Genomic DNA, 15273 nt, shown 5'->3' on the forward strand with positions numbered 1-15273 from the left:
GGTAACTTGTAAAAAAATTTAAAACGTCTCCTATGGAGATCTTTAAGTATCGAAATTTGTTGCCATTTCACAAGTGTGCACAATTTTAAAATGTGACATGTTAGATATCTATTTACTTGTAATATCTTTTATATTTTACAAAAAACTGGGTTATGTATTGGATTTTAAGCATTATTTTTTTTTTTAAAAGTGTATTTTTTTTCCAAAGAAAAAATTGCGTTTTAAAAACTTCTGAGCAAATACTGTGTGACATTTTATTCTCTAGGGCCTCTACTAAACAAAAAAAAAAAAAATTCTAAGTTGTAAGCAATTTTCTATCAAAAAAGTACTGATTCAAAACTTGTTAACAAGTGCCAGAAAAGGCTTGGTCAGCAAGCGGATAGGGTTATTGGCGCTTTGCCGATAAAGGCCGAAAATTCATATTTATTTAAAACTCATGCTAATAATAAAAAGTGGAAAAATATACAATTATATATATATTGTGACAGGAAGTCAGCTAAATCTGGGAATGTAGTCACAGGAAGGAGATACATTTCCACCTGATTGAGAAGTCCATTAATTAATTTAGGGTGTTGGCTACAGAGCTAGCCAGCAGGAAGTTGAAAGGCCTTCACCTGTTCAGAATGAGGGAGTTAAGGCTCTATAATTTGTTCAGAGAAAGTCCTATTGTTTGCTGCCTCCAGAAGCTGCATCCTGAAGCCATGTGGGCTGGGAGCAGGAGGACAGTCAGCGTGTGCCTCCCGACAGGATGTGTGGGCCTGGGAGAAGACCCCCCGGAGTGATGTGTGCCCGGGACGGTAACCAAGGGTGAATACGTCTCAAAGGTGAGAAGACGAACTGTTGATGTGAAAGAAACAAAAGGACTGTGTTGCCCTGTGAAGCTATTATAAAAGGACTATTGAGTGTCCGCTGTAGGACAAGGAAGTCTGCCCGACGGTAGGTTGGAGACAGACACTTAGGCAGGTTCCAGTTGTGAGAAGGTAGCCGCCCACAGAGGCAAGGATTTATTTTCTGTTTTATTTTATTTTGGATGTTTTGCTGCATACAGCCTGGTGAAGAAAACACCATTTAATAAACCACACTGTTTGTTTGCAAGCACTTGTCGGCTACCTCTCTGGGAAAACGCACCCCCCAAGGGGTCATCCACACCCGCCACCGAGCTAATCCCTTACATATGGTGGAGGTATGCAGTGGGCATAAGCAGAGATCCCTGCAATGGAGTGCATATGTTTGATGAACTTTGTCTGGTGCATGAGATTGCACAATCTATGTGTGCAGGAGAGAAGATCCTGACAGAAAAAAAAAAAAAAAAGTGTTTTAAAGAGACAGCGGTCTCAAAATTATTTGATGAACTTTGTTGTGTCTGGTGCAAGTGACTGCACAAACTGTGTGCGCAGGAAAAGAGATCCTGCAAGAGAGAGAAAAACTACATGTGTTAAAGAGACAGTGGTCTGAAAATTTTTTGCTGGACTGTGAAAAATTTGTTTGTGGAGTTATTGAAGATGGGGCGTTCAAAACGCCTGAAGAATGCAAAGATAGATGAAATGAGAGACCGGATTCTATGGATGGAGGGGATGTTACCGTCTGAACCAGCCCCATCCATGCCTAAAGAGAGTCTACTAAAGAGGAAGGTTGTTGTCCCTAGCAACACTGATGAAACGTGTGCTCAGATGAAAAGTAAACTCAAAATGGAGGAGATGTTGAAACATCTGATTATATCAAATGCAGCTCAACAGCAGGCAAATGCGGATTTTCAGCAGAGCTTTGCAGCTCAACAAAAGGCTCATCAAGAGAGCATGGCAGGCTGGAAACAGAGACGCCAACAGCCAATGGAGGCCATCGGTTTGGAGGAAACCGAGTATGTGTGCAGGGCTGAGTTGGATGCCTTGCAACGGAAAATGGAAGAAAAGGAACAAGCCTTGGAATTGCTTAAAATGGAGCATAGAAACTTGCAGGAAATGAATGAACTACTCAAGTCTCATGTGTTACAGTGGGAAGAATCCACTGCTCTTCTTTTGGTCGAGTTGCAAAAACGCAGAGAGACTATAATGGAGAAAGATACCATCCTCATGGAAAAGGAAAGTGAAATTCAGACTTTGCAGAAGCAAAGTATGGCTGATATGTTGGAGTTGCGTAATCAGCTGGAAAAAAGTCTTCAGTCTTTGGGAGCTACAAAAATAGACCTGCAGGAGTCGCAGGAACAGAATGTCGCTCTGAAAACGACATTGTCTCTCAGCGACAACGAGAAAAGTGAAAGAGAGGCTAAATTACTGAGTACTGTGTATGAGCTCACTACTTTGAGCAATGTGGTAAATGAATGGCGTGCGGACTGTGAAAGTTGGAAAGGGGAAGCCCAACGTGTCCAGCAGCAGTTAAAGGAGAAAGAAGCCTGTGTGGCAGAATTACATTCTTATTCCCAGATGCTAGCCAATGAGGTGAAGGCTCTTATGCAGGGAAAAGGAGATTGTGAACATAAGAGGGAAAAAGTAGAGGCACAGCTTCTGGAATCGCAAGTCAAGGTGTCAGAAGGTGACCGATTGTGTGCTAAGCTGTCAGAGAAGGCAAACCGACTGCAGGTTGAGCTGGACAATGTTACAAATCAGCTTTCTCAAGCAGACAGCAAATCTAGAGAAATTGCGGAAGATTTTTCTATCTTGGAATCGCAGCTGCAAGATACGCAGGAACTCTTACAGGAAGAGAGGTGTCAAAGGCTGAGTTTTAGCACAAAGCTCAAACAAATGGAAGATGAGAAAAATGGCTTCCTGGAACAATTAAAAGAGGAGGCGGAAGCAAAGAAAAACCTATCAGAGCAAGTCGCAACATTGCAAGCTCAGATAGCGGATATGAAAAAACGCATGGAAGAAAGCGTTGGTTCATTACAGTGTGTTGAAGATGTGAAAAAGAAGTTTGATCAGATGCTTGGTGAAGAGAAGACTGTGTCTGCAAAATATGCAGAAGAACGCGCACGTGCAGAAACGGAGGTGCGTGATAACGAGAGCAAAGCCCTGTTCTTGGCTCGCTCTTTGGAGGAAGCTCTAGAGTGTAAGGCTGAACTAGAAAGTGTTAAACAGCTGCGTACAGAAATGGAAGAATTGGTCAGCTCCAAGGATGATGTTGTGAAAAGAGTTCAGGAGCTAGAAAAGTCTAAGCGAGCCTTAGAACAGCAAGTAGAAGAGATGAAGATTCCGTTGCAGGAACTGGAAGAGGAATTCCAGGCAACAGAGGATCTGTCCCAAAGAGGGGATAGTGTGCCTGATGCAGTTTTTAAAAGGATCAGTGTTTTGGGGTCTGTCCTGAGTGAGCCTCAGAAATGTGATGACACGTGGCTTGAATCACCCCTTTGGAATAAACCGTTCCTTCAAAAACTTCAAGCATTGGAAAATGTATCATTAGAGCTTCAGCAAACAAAAGAGTTGTGTAAGAAATGTGATGATTTCTCAGTTCAGGCTGAAAACCTAGTGGAGAAAACTAAAGCGGAGAAAACTAAAGCAAGTGATATAAATCTGGGAGAAAAAAGCAAACGCCACCTAGTGGAGAAAACTAAGGCTGTTGGTGAAAACGTGAAGCAAATGAATAAGTGCCTTTCAGGGAGTGTTTCCAAAATGGAACTGGTGAAAGACGGGTGGCAGAAGTTTGATCGTGATCTTGAGATGCATTCCATGTGGAATTCAGATAGAGAAAAAGAACTAGGTGACCTTGAGCGGTCAAATAGTTCAGCAGAAAGTGCATTGAAGAAACCTGTAAAAGAATGTGTTGCAGTTCCATGCTTCTTCATTGATGCAGAGAGGAGGTCTATAATGGATACCACCCAGATCGCTGGGTTCAACTGTGTTGTTGCCTTTGACCCCTATGTTGGTGGAAGGAAAGTTGATGATGTTCTGGTTGGCTTCTTCTGTGAAGAGTTTGGCAAGAAATATAAACTGAATATCAAATCAAATAGTAGGCCTTTACTGCGACTCGCTCAGGAGGGCGAAAAGTTTAAGAAGTTGATGAGTGCAAATGCTTCAGATCTGCCTATGAATATGAAATGTTTGGTGAATGATATTGATATCTCTGGGAAAAGGAACAGGGGTCACTTTGAAGAAATGTGTGACAGCCTGTTGTCTCAATTGGAAAATCCTCTGCACAGCATCTTAGAGCAAGCAAAGCTCAAGAAGGAAGATCATTCCCTTTTACAACAAAAAGTCAATGATTGTGTACAGATGTATGGAGAGGCAACTCAAGTCACAGAGGGATGTCAAGAGTCCCTACTTGGAACAAAGCTTAGTGAAGCAAAGGTTCTCAAAGTTTTGTGGAAAACATTTATGGATTGCAGAGAGAGGCGTCTTAAGAATGTTGAAGACATTAAGACTAGCCCAATTGAGTTGCCTATGGATCACGGTCCTCCATGGTGGATTGGACAGACGGTTATGAGGGACAAGCTGTCTGACATTTATGAGAAAGCTGTCAATGAAGATGACAGAAACGAGAAGGAGCAAAATGATGCCAAAAATGCAGTTGAAGAATGTGTATATGAGATGAGAGACAAACTGTGTGGCATTTATGAGAAATCCGTCAATGAAGATGACAAAACAGTTTCATCCGGAAGCTTGAGGATAATAGGAGGCTTATCAGTGAGTCAGCAGTGCCTGACACATGCGTGCCTGGAAATATGTGTCCCAACCCTAGGGTTGAAACAAGAGGGGGGGGTATGTGACAGGAAGTCAGCTAAATCTGGGAATGTAGTCACAGGAAGGAGATACATTTCCACCTGATTGAGAAGTCCATTAATTAATTTAGGGTGTTGGCTACAGAGCTAGCCAGCAGGAAGTTGAAAGGCCTTCACCTGTTCAGAATGAGGGAGTTAAGGCTCTATAATTTGTTCAGAGAAAGTCCTATTGTTTGCTGCCTCCAGAAGCTGCATCCTGAAGCCATGTGGGCTGGGAGCAGGAGGACAGTCAGCGTGTGCCTCCCGACAGGATGTGTGGGCCTGGGAGAAGACCCCCCGGAGTGATGTGTGCCCGGGACGGTAACCAAGGGTGAATACGTCTCAAAGGTGAGAAGACGAACTGTTGATGTGAAAGAAACAAAAGGACTGTGTTGCCCTGTGAAGCTATTATAAAAGGACTATTGAGTGTCCGCTGTAGGACAAGGAAGTCTGCCCGACGGTAGGTTGGAGACAGACACTTAGGCAGGTTCCAGTTGTGAGAAGGTAGCCGCCCACAGAGGCAAGGATTTATTTTCTGTTTTATTTTATTTTGGATGTTTTGCTGCATACAGCCTGGTGAAGAAAACACCATTTAATAAACCACACTGTTTGTTTGCAAGCACTTGTCGGCTACCTCTCTGGGAAAACGCACCCCCCACGGGGTCATCCACACCCGCCACCGAGCTAATCCCTTACAATATATATATATATATATATATATATATATATATATATATATATATATATATACACACACACACATACATATACATACATACATACATACATACACACACACACACAGTATCTCACAAAAGTGAGTACACCCCTCACATTTTTGTAAATATTTTATTATATCTTTTCATGTGACAACACTGAAGAAATGACACTTTGCTACAATGTAAAGTAGTGAGTGTACAGCTTTACAGTATAACAGTGTAAATTTGCTGTCCCCTCAAAATAACTCAACACACAGCCATTAATGTCTAAACTGCTGGCAACAAAAGTGAGTACACCTCTAAGTGAAAATGTCCAAATTGGGCCCAATTAGCCATTATCCCTCCCGGGTGACATGTGACTTGTTAGTGTTACAATGTCTCAGGTGTGAATGGGAGCAGGTGCGTTAAATTTGGTGTTATAACTGATCGCTCTCACTCTCTCATACTGGTCACTGGAAAATCAACATGGCACCTCATGGCAAAGAACTCTCTGAGGATCTGAAAAAAAAAAAGAATTGTTGCTCTACATAAAGATGGCCTAGGCTATAAGAAGATTGCCAAGACCCTGAAACTGAGCTGCAGCACGGTGGCCAAGACCATACAGCGGTTTAACAAGACAGGTTCCACTCAGAACAGGCCTCGCTATGGTCGACCAAAGAAGTTGAGTGCACGTGCTCAACATCATATACACAGGTTGTCTTTGAGAAATAGACGCACGAGTGTGGACAGCATTGCTGCAGAGGTTGAAGGGGTGGGTGGTTAGCCTGTCAGTGCCATATTGGTCTGCATGGCTGTGATCAAAGGAAGCCTCTTCTAAAGATGATGCACAAGAAAGCTGCATGAGTGCTTCCAGCACTGGGGAGCTACAGTTCATTGAGGGAACCATGAATGCCAACATGTACTGTGACATACTGAAGCAGAGCATAATCTTCTCCCTTCAGAGACTGGGCCGTAGGGCAGTATTCCAAAATGATAAAGACCCCAAACACACCTCCATGATGACCACGGCCTTGCTAAAGAAGCTGAGGGTAAAGGTAATGGACTGGCCAAGCATGTCTCCAGACCTAAACCCTATTGAGCATCCTCAAATGCAAGGTGGAGGAGCGCAAGGTCTCTAACATCCACCAGCTCCATGATGTCGTCATGGAGGAGTGGCAGAGTGGAAGAGTGGAAGAGGACTCCAGTGGCAACCTGTGAAGCTCTGGTGAATTCCATGCCCAAGAGGGTTAAGGCAGTGCTGGAAAATAATGGTGGCCACACAAAATATTGACACTTTGGGCCCAATTTGGACATTTCATTTAGGGGTGTACTCACTTTTGTTGCCAGTGATTTAGACATTAATGGCTGTGTGTTGAGTTATTTTGAGGGGACAGCGAATTTACACTGTTATACAAGATGTACACTCACTACTTTACATTGTAACAAAGTGTAATTTCTTCAGTGTTGTCACATGAAAAGATATAATAAAATATTTACAAAAATGTGAGGGGTGTATAGATATCTCACAAAAGTATATATTTATTTTATCTCGGTGCACCGCTAGTTCTAAGTAATTTTCTAGCAAAAAATTACGATTTTTGAATGTAAACAAAAAGTGTCAGAGAATGCCAGGTCTTAAAGTGGTTAAAGCCGAACTCCAGCTAACACTTTTTAAGCAGTTACAACAACATTTTCTGCCCCTTTTGGGACAAAGGTTTTACATAAATAAATAAAAGCTGGTCATTGTAAGGCATCTTTGTCATAGGTAATGGTTTGTCTCAACCTTTTAACTGCCACGTTTGCTGGACAGTTTGGTCTGTTAAAAAATAAAAATAAAGAAAAAACAAATGCAGCCACCAAATCCAAGAACATGTAAGCTGCAATAGAATACATATTTTTTTATTTTTTGGTTTAATACAGATTTAATTATGCTAAAATATTTTGCTTTTTATAGTTTGATAAACTACAATTGCAGTTAGCATATCCTGCTACAGGATATTCTACTTGCTAAAATAAGATCCCCATTCTCAGCTAGTGTCCCTATATTTACATTATATGGTGGGCTCCCTGGGGATGAAAGGCTGAAATATTCACACGGAAACAGGCCAACGTGTGCCAGACAGAGATAGCAGATAATTGAAGCCTCTGATAGTCTAAAATCAGCACATGGAAAAATATATATCATCAAATGCGTAGCAAAATATTGCCACTGTCATCAGCCCCTACAACTTGGGGAAGAGGAATATAACTTTTATACAGGAAAAACAAAGGCTTATTTGTGATCGTGAAAAAAATAAAAAGGATCAGCTAATATTATGTGAATAACGCACTATACACAAAATTGGAAGTTTAGCCAAACTGAACCTAATGAGTAAAAATGGCTGAAAGGTCGCTTGTTGTGGCCACCACAGTATTTCCAGTGCAATATGGAGAATAAAAAAAGGAATAACTTGATCAGTTGAAACAAGAATGGTTCCTCTATCTAAGTCTCAAACAAGTGGCCATGCATATTTAAAAGATTTTTGCATTTACCACCTCCATGCTCGTTCATGTGGAGGAAGGATGGCTGAGGATTTGGCAGACTGGAGATGCTAGGCTTTAAGAGAGAGCTGGAAGCCAACCTTGGGGTCTCCAGATGTTGGAGTCGAAGGACTGAAGAAGCAAAAGCGATTCTTGTTAGTAAGATAGGGAGATTACTTAGCAGTCTTCTCTTTAGGTTTCTTCCGCTGGAAAAGATGGGTGCTCTTGCCACCAGTGACATCCTTAATGACAATGTAACTTGAAGGCCATGAGGATCAAGTGCTTCTTGCACAATGGCTCTGCCAGCACAGCACTTTGGCCAAACTGTCCTAAACATATGCACTGACATGAGACACATGGGAGAGATGAGACAGGAGGCTTCCAGAAAACTGTTAAAGAAAATTTGTCATCCATTTTCTCCATACATTCAATAAGCCACAGTGGCTACATATTAGGGGTGCATCGATCCGACTTTTCTTGTCCCGATACCGATATCTGGCATTGTGTATCTGCCGATACCGATCCAAAAATGTTTGATCATGGCGATCAAACTGACATGATCGGCTCTCGAAAGCTCTGTACTAATGTTACGGATTATCGTACGATCGCATCGAAAGCTGTATTTTTCATCCGATTTTCAGATTGTGTGTACAGGCCATTAAAGCGGTAGTAAACTGAAAAAAAAAAAAAAAAAAAAAAAAAAAAAAACCTTCTACCTGCAAAGCAATATTGCAATGTGCTAGTATGCACCGCATAGCATATTATGAAAAAAGTACCTTAAAATGACACCCTCCAGCGGCGTGCTGTCACCACTGCAGAGGCTTCCATCTTCCCCCAGTCTTTCTTCCGGGTTCGAGGACTCTGGGCGTCTGATTGGCTTAGCCCCAATGAAGTCAATCTCGCACATGTGCATGGGAGTCTCGGCCGCAGCACACAGCTCTGAAAGTACGGCACAGGTGCGCATGTGCCAGTGTCGTCACTGGCTGCTGCTCGCAATATCATCTCCTAAACAGTGCACGTTTAGGAGATATTCATTTTACCTACAGGTTAGCTTTATTATAAGCTAACCTGTAGGTAAAAAAATAAATATTAAGAGTTTATTATCACTTTAATGTCTAACAACTAAGCTCAGATAAGGACATGTGATATCCCATTCTTCAAAGGTTGCAGGGAGTCACCATGGCCAAACAAATGCATCATTGTGTAATCTTCAATGCTATCTCTGATCCCTGCCCCTATACTAGCAAGCTGTACTACCTGATATACTAACAACCAAATGTGGATTGGTAATGGTAAATCTCAGCAATGTTACCCAACCCAAAACCTGACAAGCACAGTGCCAAATGTGACCCCGCCTAGTCACACATATACCTTGATTTTACTAAATTAGTCAAATATGTTGACCTTTAAAGTGAATTATCCCTTTAAAAACTGATTTTTCACATAGTAAATTAGGCGAAAGAGTAAAATTCACTTTACAAAAGTATGCAAAGGGGTTAGTAGACCGCGCTCAAATATAAAAATAGTGCATAACCAAAAAGTGATCACATTATTCCATAAGTGCATAGTGATGGACTTCTTTACAAAAGTATACCCAATTATGAGCAAGGAAAATAAATAAAAAAAAAAAAAGGATATTTGCTTACACGTGATTGGATGATTAAAGTTGGCACAACTTCATTTCACTCTCTAAGCTTGGCAGAGAGAAAATTCACTTTGATAGTGAACATGCTCTACTCCTTTAGTAAATTAACCACATTACTGCCAAAAGATAAAATGCAATGAACATGGAACACCTACCTTTTGCCAATGCCTCCTGCCTGCTCTTCTGTGAACACAATTTGGGAAAGAGGAATTGCAATGCAGAAATCCTAAAAGAGGGAAAAAATACACTAATTTAGTAAGTACCAATGTCACATTTTGCACGTGGCACTTAACTGTCCAAAAGGACTTCTATAATCTGTTAGCTCGAATTTGTTAGTTGTGGTTTTAAAATCTGAATGTGGGGTGCAGGCTTTTGAGCCATGGAAACACCCCAATATCAAATCATCAAAGTTTACTACAGCCCCCTCCTCCCTGCAACTTTCATAGTCTACAGCACATGTGTCAAACACAAGGCCCATGGGCTTAATCCAGCCCACCAGGCCATTTCATGTTGCCCTTGCCCCTCTCTTGCAACTGCAGCACTCCCCTCATTTCCACCCCCACTCTGTTTTAGCAGTAGGCAGCAGAGAGGATGACAGAACTCCTGTTACAGATCCTGCGCCTCTCTGTTCAGCCGGAGCATCCCCTCATCTCCGCTTCCCCTGGTCTCAGCATTCAGCAATCTCTGGCAGCTGGGTCCAGCCCTACTCCAGACCCTGCACTTTCTGCTTCACAGCTCTGCCCTCAGCTTCTTATCATCAGCAGCACAAGATAGGGGGGTGCACTGTAATGTAAGGGATAGTGGGGACTCAACTTCTGATGGTGGGAGGACTCTTGACATCTGATGTAAGGAGGGTTGGGACATCTAGTTCGGCCTTTTGAGGGCAACCATAATGCTGATTTGGCCCGCAATGACATTTAGTTTGACACCCCTGGTCCACAGCATGCACAGAATACACTGTTAAGATAGCCACACACATAGGATATGATCATTCAATTCAGTGCAACTAAAATGACTGAAATGGATAAAAATCACAACCCAAAGACCCTCCATTTAATCAATTTGGTTAGCTCTCCATCGATTTTGATTCAGCTGACACGATTGGCTGTGGCAGAATTTTATTGATCGCTTCTGATCCATTGAACAAATATCTGCATGTGTCCAAAGAACTGATTGTAACTCAGATTGATTAAGTGACTGTTTTTGATAGATCATTTACAGTTATAATACGATAGATCCTATTTTTGCCTGATATTTTCAGTCACTCACAAAGTGAGAAACAAAAGTGCGCATTGAATTGTTTGATATTATAATTGAAATAACTGGATTTTGTCTTACAGTAAAATCCTTTTCTCTGATGTTCATTGACAGACACAGCTCCACATCTTCCTGGCCCTTGGGTTTATGCTGCCCCCTAAAGGAGTAGGACACTAGGCAGAAAAAAAGGTTGACTACGCCTATAGGGCAGTCCTAGGGGGTATACTCCCACTTCCTGTTACAGATCTTCAGTTTTTGTAACAAGCAGTGTCAGAAGAACATATAACCCAACTCAATAGAGGGGCGGGTGCTGTGTCCGTCAATGAACATCAGAGAAAAGGATTTTAAGGTAAGACAAAAATCTAGTTTTCTCTTTCGTTCATTGACGGACACAGCTCCACATCCCACGCCCCAAAGCAGTGTCAACATAAGGGGTGTAAAGAACACAGCAATAAACACATCTTCCCAAAGGCTAAACGTAGCTAACCAGGTAAAACAGGAGCTCAACCTCAACCAGGAACAACTGGAGCTCACCTGACAAAAAATACACCCTCAAAGAGGACTAATCCTCTCCAACATCGGCCTAAAAACCTTGCGGGCAAAAGCAGCATCCGCAAATGCCAACACATCCACCTTATAAAATTTAGTGAAAGTGTGCAAGGATGACCAGTTGGCCACCTTGCAAACCTGCACCACTGACGCCTGATGACGGAAGGCCCAAGAGGCACTAAGCGCCCGAGTGGAGTGCGCCTTAACAGGGAAAGGAGGATCCTGACCCTTAATGGAATAGGCCTGCACCACCGTCTGTCTGATCCATCTGGAAATGGTCGCAACAGATGCGGCCAGCCCCTTACGAGGCCCATCTGTAAGGACCAATAGGAATAGGTGACCGACAAGACAGCTCAGCCAACTTGGTGGCTAAGTAAGCAGAGGAAGCGCACAAATATTTTCAAAAGGTGGTTTCTGAAGAACCAACAGCACCAAATTGAGGTCCCACTGAGGTAATGGAGACCTCACCAGGTAAGCCAGGTGGCGGACCCACTGAACAAAGGTGTGAACCAAAGAATTCGTGGCCAATGGGCACTGAAAGAAAATTGCCAGGGATGAAATCTGGCCTTTGATGGTACCCAAGGCGAAAAAGCTGATCTACACCTCTTTGGAGAAACTCCAAAGACACGAGACAATGAAAAAGGAACCCCGGAGACTCACACCACGCAAGATACACCTTCCAGACTCGATGATTAATCTTCCTGGAAGTAGATTTTGTAGCTTTTAACAGCATAGGAATCACCGATTCAGACACCTCTCTATCCTTAGCAGCTGTCTTTCAACAGCCAAGCCGTTAAAGCCAGCGACTGTAAAGCAGGATGGAAGATCGGCCTTTGAGCTAAAAGATCTTCTCTGAGAGGGAGTCTCCAAAGGACATCGGCGACCAGCCGTACCAGGTCTGCGTAACAAGACCTGTGAGGCCACTAGGATGACTGGAATCCCCTCTGCCTCAATTCTTCACAGGAGTCTCAGCAGAAGAGTTATCAGAGAAATTGAGTACATCAGACTATACTGGCCGCAAGGGGTCACCAGAGCGTCTGTGACATTGGCCAGAGGATCCCGAGACCTTGCTATGAACCTCTGCACCTTCCTGTTGAGACAAGAGCCCAACAGGTCCACATTGGGAGTTCCCCAGCGGAAACACAGTTGATGAAACACCTCTGGGTGGAGAGACCATTCTCCCTGATCCAACGTCTGCCGACTGAGGTAGTCCGTCTGCCAATTTTCCGCCCCTGGAATATGCACAGCAGAGATGGCTGGAACAAAATGTTCTGCCCACCTTAGAATGCCGGCTACTTCTTGGGCCGCTAGGGCACTTTTGGTGCCCCCTTGATGATTGACATGTCACTTGCATGCAGGTCCTGAGAGATGACCGCCGGTTGGACAAGAGAAGCCGAATCACATCCTGCAACTTCTGGAGTTTCTCCTCCAGAAGAAACACTCAGGCTGAGGCCGAGTCCAGGGTCAGGCCCAGGTAGTCCAGTTTGGTGGACAGGACCAAAGCAGATTTTTGGGACTTCAGTTTCCTCCCAAACTCTTGCAAAGTTTGCATGAAAATGTTCAGATTGTTTTGTAAGGCATTTGGAGAGTCTGCTCGCAGAAGGAGGTTGTCCAGGTACCCCAGATCCCCTTCTGCCATAGCAGTGCCAACACAGGGGCCAAAACCTTGTGAACACTCGAGGAGCCGAGGCGAGACCAAAAGGTAACACCACGAATTGGTAGTGCTCCTCGCCCACGGCAAAACGAAGGAAGTGCTGATGCCGGACATATATTGGGATATGAAGGCAAGCATCCTTGAGGTTGATAGAGGCCAGAAAATTCCCTTGATGAGGGATGCCACTACCGTGCGAATGGATTCCATCCAAAATTTCTGAACTCGCACAAGGCAGTTCAAGGCCTTGAGGTCCAGGATTGGACGGACCTTGCTTTCCTTCCTGGGAACAGTAAATAGGTTTGAATAAAACCCCTGAAAGCGTTCTGATTCTGGAACCCGTACAATGACCCCTTGTGAGAGAAGATCCTATACCTCCCTAAAAAGACCTCATAGGCGATCTGGGGACAAGCGCCGTTTGGAAGGGAAGAACTTTGCTGGAGGCAAGGACCGAAACTCGATCTTGTAACCGGACTGAATCAACTCCTGGGCCCATTTGTTCACACAGAGGACGATGCTGGTGACAGACGGGGCCAGTTGGCGGAAATGCAAGTATAGTTCCCTTTAGTTCCGCTTTAAAGTAGAACTAAAGGCATTTTTTTTTAATTTTGGTTATAATGGGAGGGTTTACCCCGGGTCAGCTTTTTTTTGCAATCTGTGTCCCATTTCAAAATATTCCCTTTTACTTCAAATGAAATAACGGAATTTTTGTAAAATCTTACCTGTAAAATTCCTTTCTCTGAGTCCTCCGACAGTCGCCGCCTCTTCATATTCGTCACATATGGGGTATTAGACTTTGCTCCGAAGGAGTAGCTAGGCAACAGAATATGTTAACATTAAAGCTTTTAACATATCCCACCCTCAAGGGGTGGTCCCCTCAGTCAATACCCTCCTACTTCCTGCAACCATATCTCAGTTTTAGTGGAATAGCAGTAGAGTATACAACCAAACCCCAAAAGAGGGGCGGGGGCGGCGACTGTCGGAGGACTCAGAGAAAGGAATTTTACAGGTAAGATTTTACAAAAATTCAGTTTTCTCTTACGTCCTCCGACAGTCGCCGCCTCTTCATATTCGTCACATATGGGGACGTCCCAAAGCAGTGCAAACATGAGGGGTGGGAAACGCATCCGCGCCGAAAAGGCAACGCAGTCTCCGCATCAAAGAAAGGAACCTTACCAAAGGAAGGAAACCAGCTGGGCAACAGGAAAAACAAGTGCTCAACAGGAGCAACAACCCAGGAAAAGACAAATAACCAGGGGATAAAACACTTATCCCAACAGCCAGAGGTCCCCAACAAGGGACCCTAGGGAATTGCCGCACTAAGAACCTTGCGGCCAAAGGAAGCATCCGCCGATGCCTGAACATCTACTTTGTAGAATTTTGTGAAAGTGTGCACGGTCGACCAAGTCGCCGCCTTACACACCTGGGCTACAGAAGCCCCATGACGACAGGCCCAAGACGTACTCAGAGATCTAGAAGAGTGCGCCTTCACAGGCACAGGGGGAACCTTCCCCTGCAAGGCATATGCCTGTTCAATGGTCTGCCTGATCCATTTGGCGATGGTAGAGGCCGACGCCGCCATGCCCTTCCGAGGACCCTCTGGAAGAACAAACAAGGAGTCCGTCTTTCGAAAAGACTCAGTCGATTTAAGGTAAACCCTTATCGCCCGAACAACATCCAGAGAATGTAATCTCACCTCCTTTGGATGTTTAGGCCTCGCGCACAGCGAAGGCAAGACAATATCCTCATTAAGATGGAATTCCGAAACTCGTTTCGGAAGAAAAGAAGGATTAGGTCGCAAGACCGCCTTATCCAAATGAAAAACCAGATACGGAGGCTTGCAGGACAAAGCTGCCAGCTCCGACACTCTGCGAGCCGAAGTGATCGCCACCAAAAAGGCGACCTTTTTGGACAACATAGACAACGAGATCTCCCTGATCTGTTCAAAAGGAGCACGTTGCAACACAGACAGAACGAGATTCAAGTCCCAAGGGGGCAAAGGATCCCTCCTAGGAGGAACCAGATGCCGCACACCCTGAACAAAAGTGCCAACCAAGGAGTTGGAAGCCACGGGACGTTGAAACAGAACGGCCAGCGCAGACACCTGACCCTTTTATCGTAGCCAGCGCCAAACGCTGATCGACACCCGTTTGAAGGAAAGACAGCACTCGGGAAATCGAGTACGTGCGGGGTGAAAACCCCCTGGACTCACACCAGGCAAAATAGGCCTTCCAAGTACGGTAATAAACCTTCCCCGAGGAAGACT

General features: G+C 44.0%; 1 protein-coding gene across 1 annotated transcript in view; it reads right to left on the reverse strand.

Annotated features, from left to right (window-relative positions):
* The window catches only part of VPS36 (vacuolar protein sorting 36 homolog), a 103168-nt gene that overhangs the window by 60656 nt on the left and 27239 nt on the right, over nt 1-15273 (reverse strand). Inside the window, exon 3 of the mRNA XM_082248352.1 lies at nt 9706-9776. Within this exon, the coding sequence (XP_082104478.1) occupies nt 9706-9776 (71 nt within the window). The remainder of the gene's footprint in view (nt 1-9705; nt 9777-15273) is intronic.

The sequence above is a fragment of the Pelophylax lessonae genome, assembly GCF_965119305.1.
Source record: "Pelophylax lessonae genome assembly, chromosome: 2".
Lineage (NCBI taxonomy): Eukaryota > Metazoa > Chordata > Amphibia > Anura > Ranidae > Pelophylax > Pelophylax lessonae.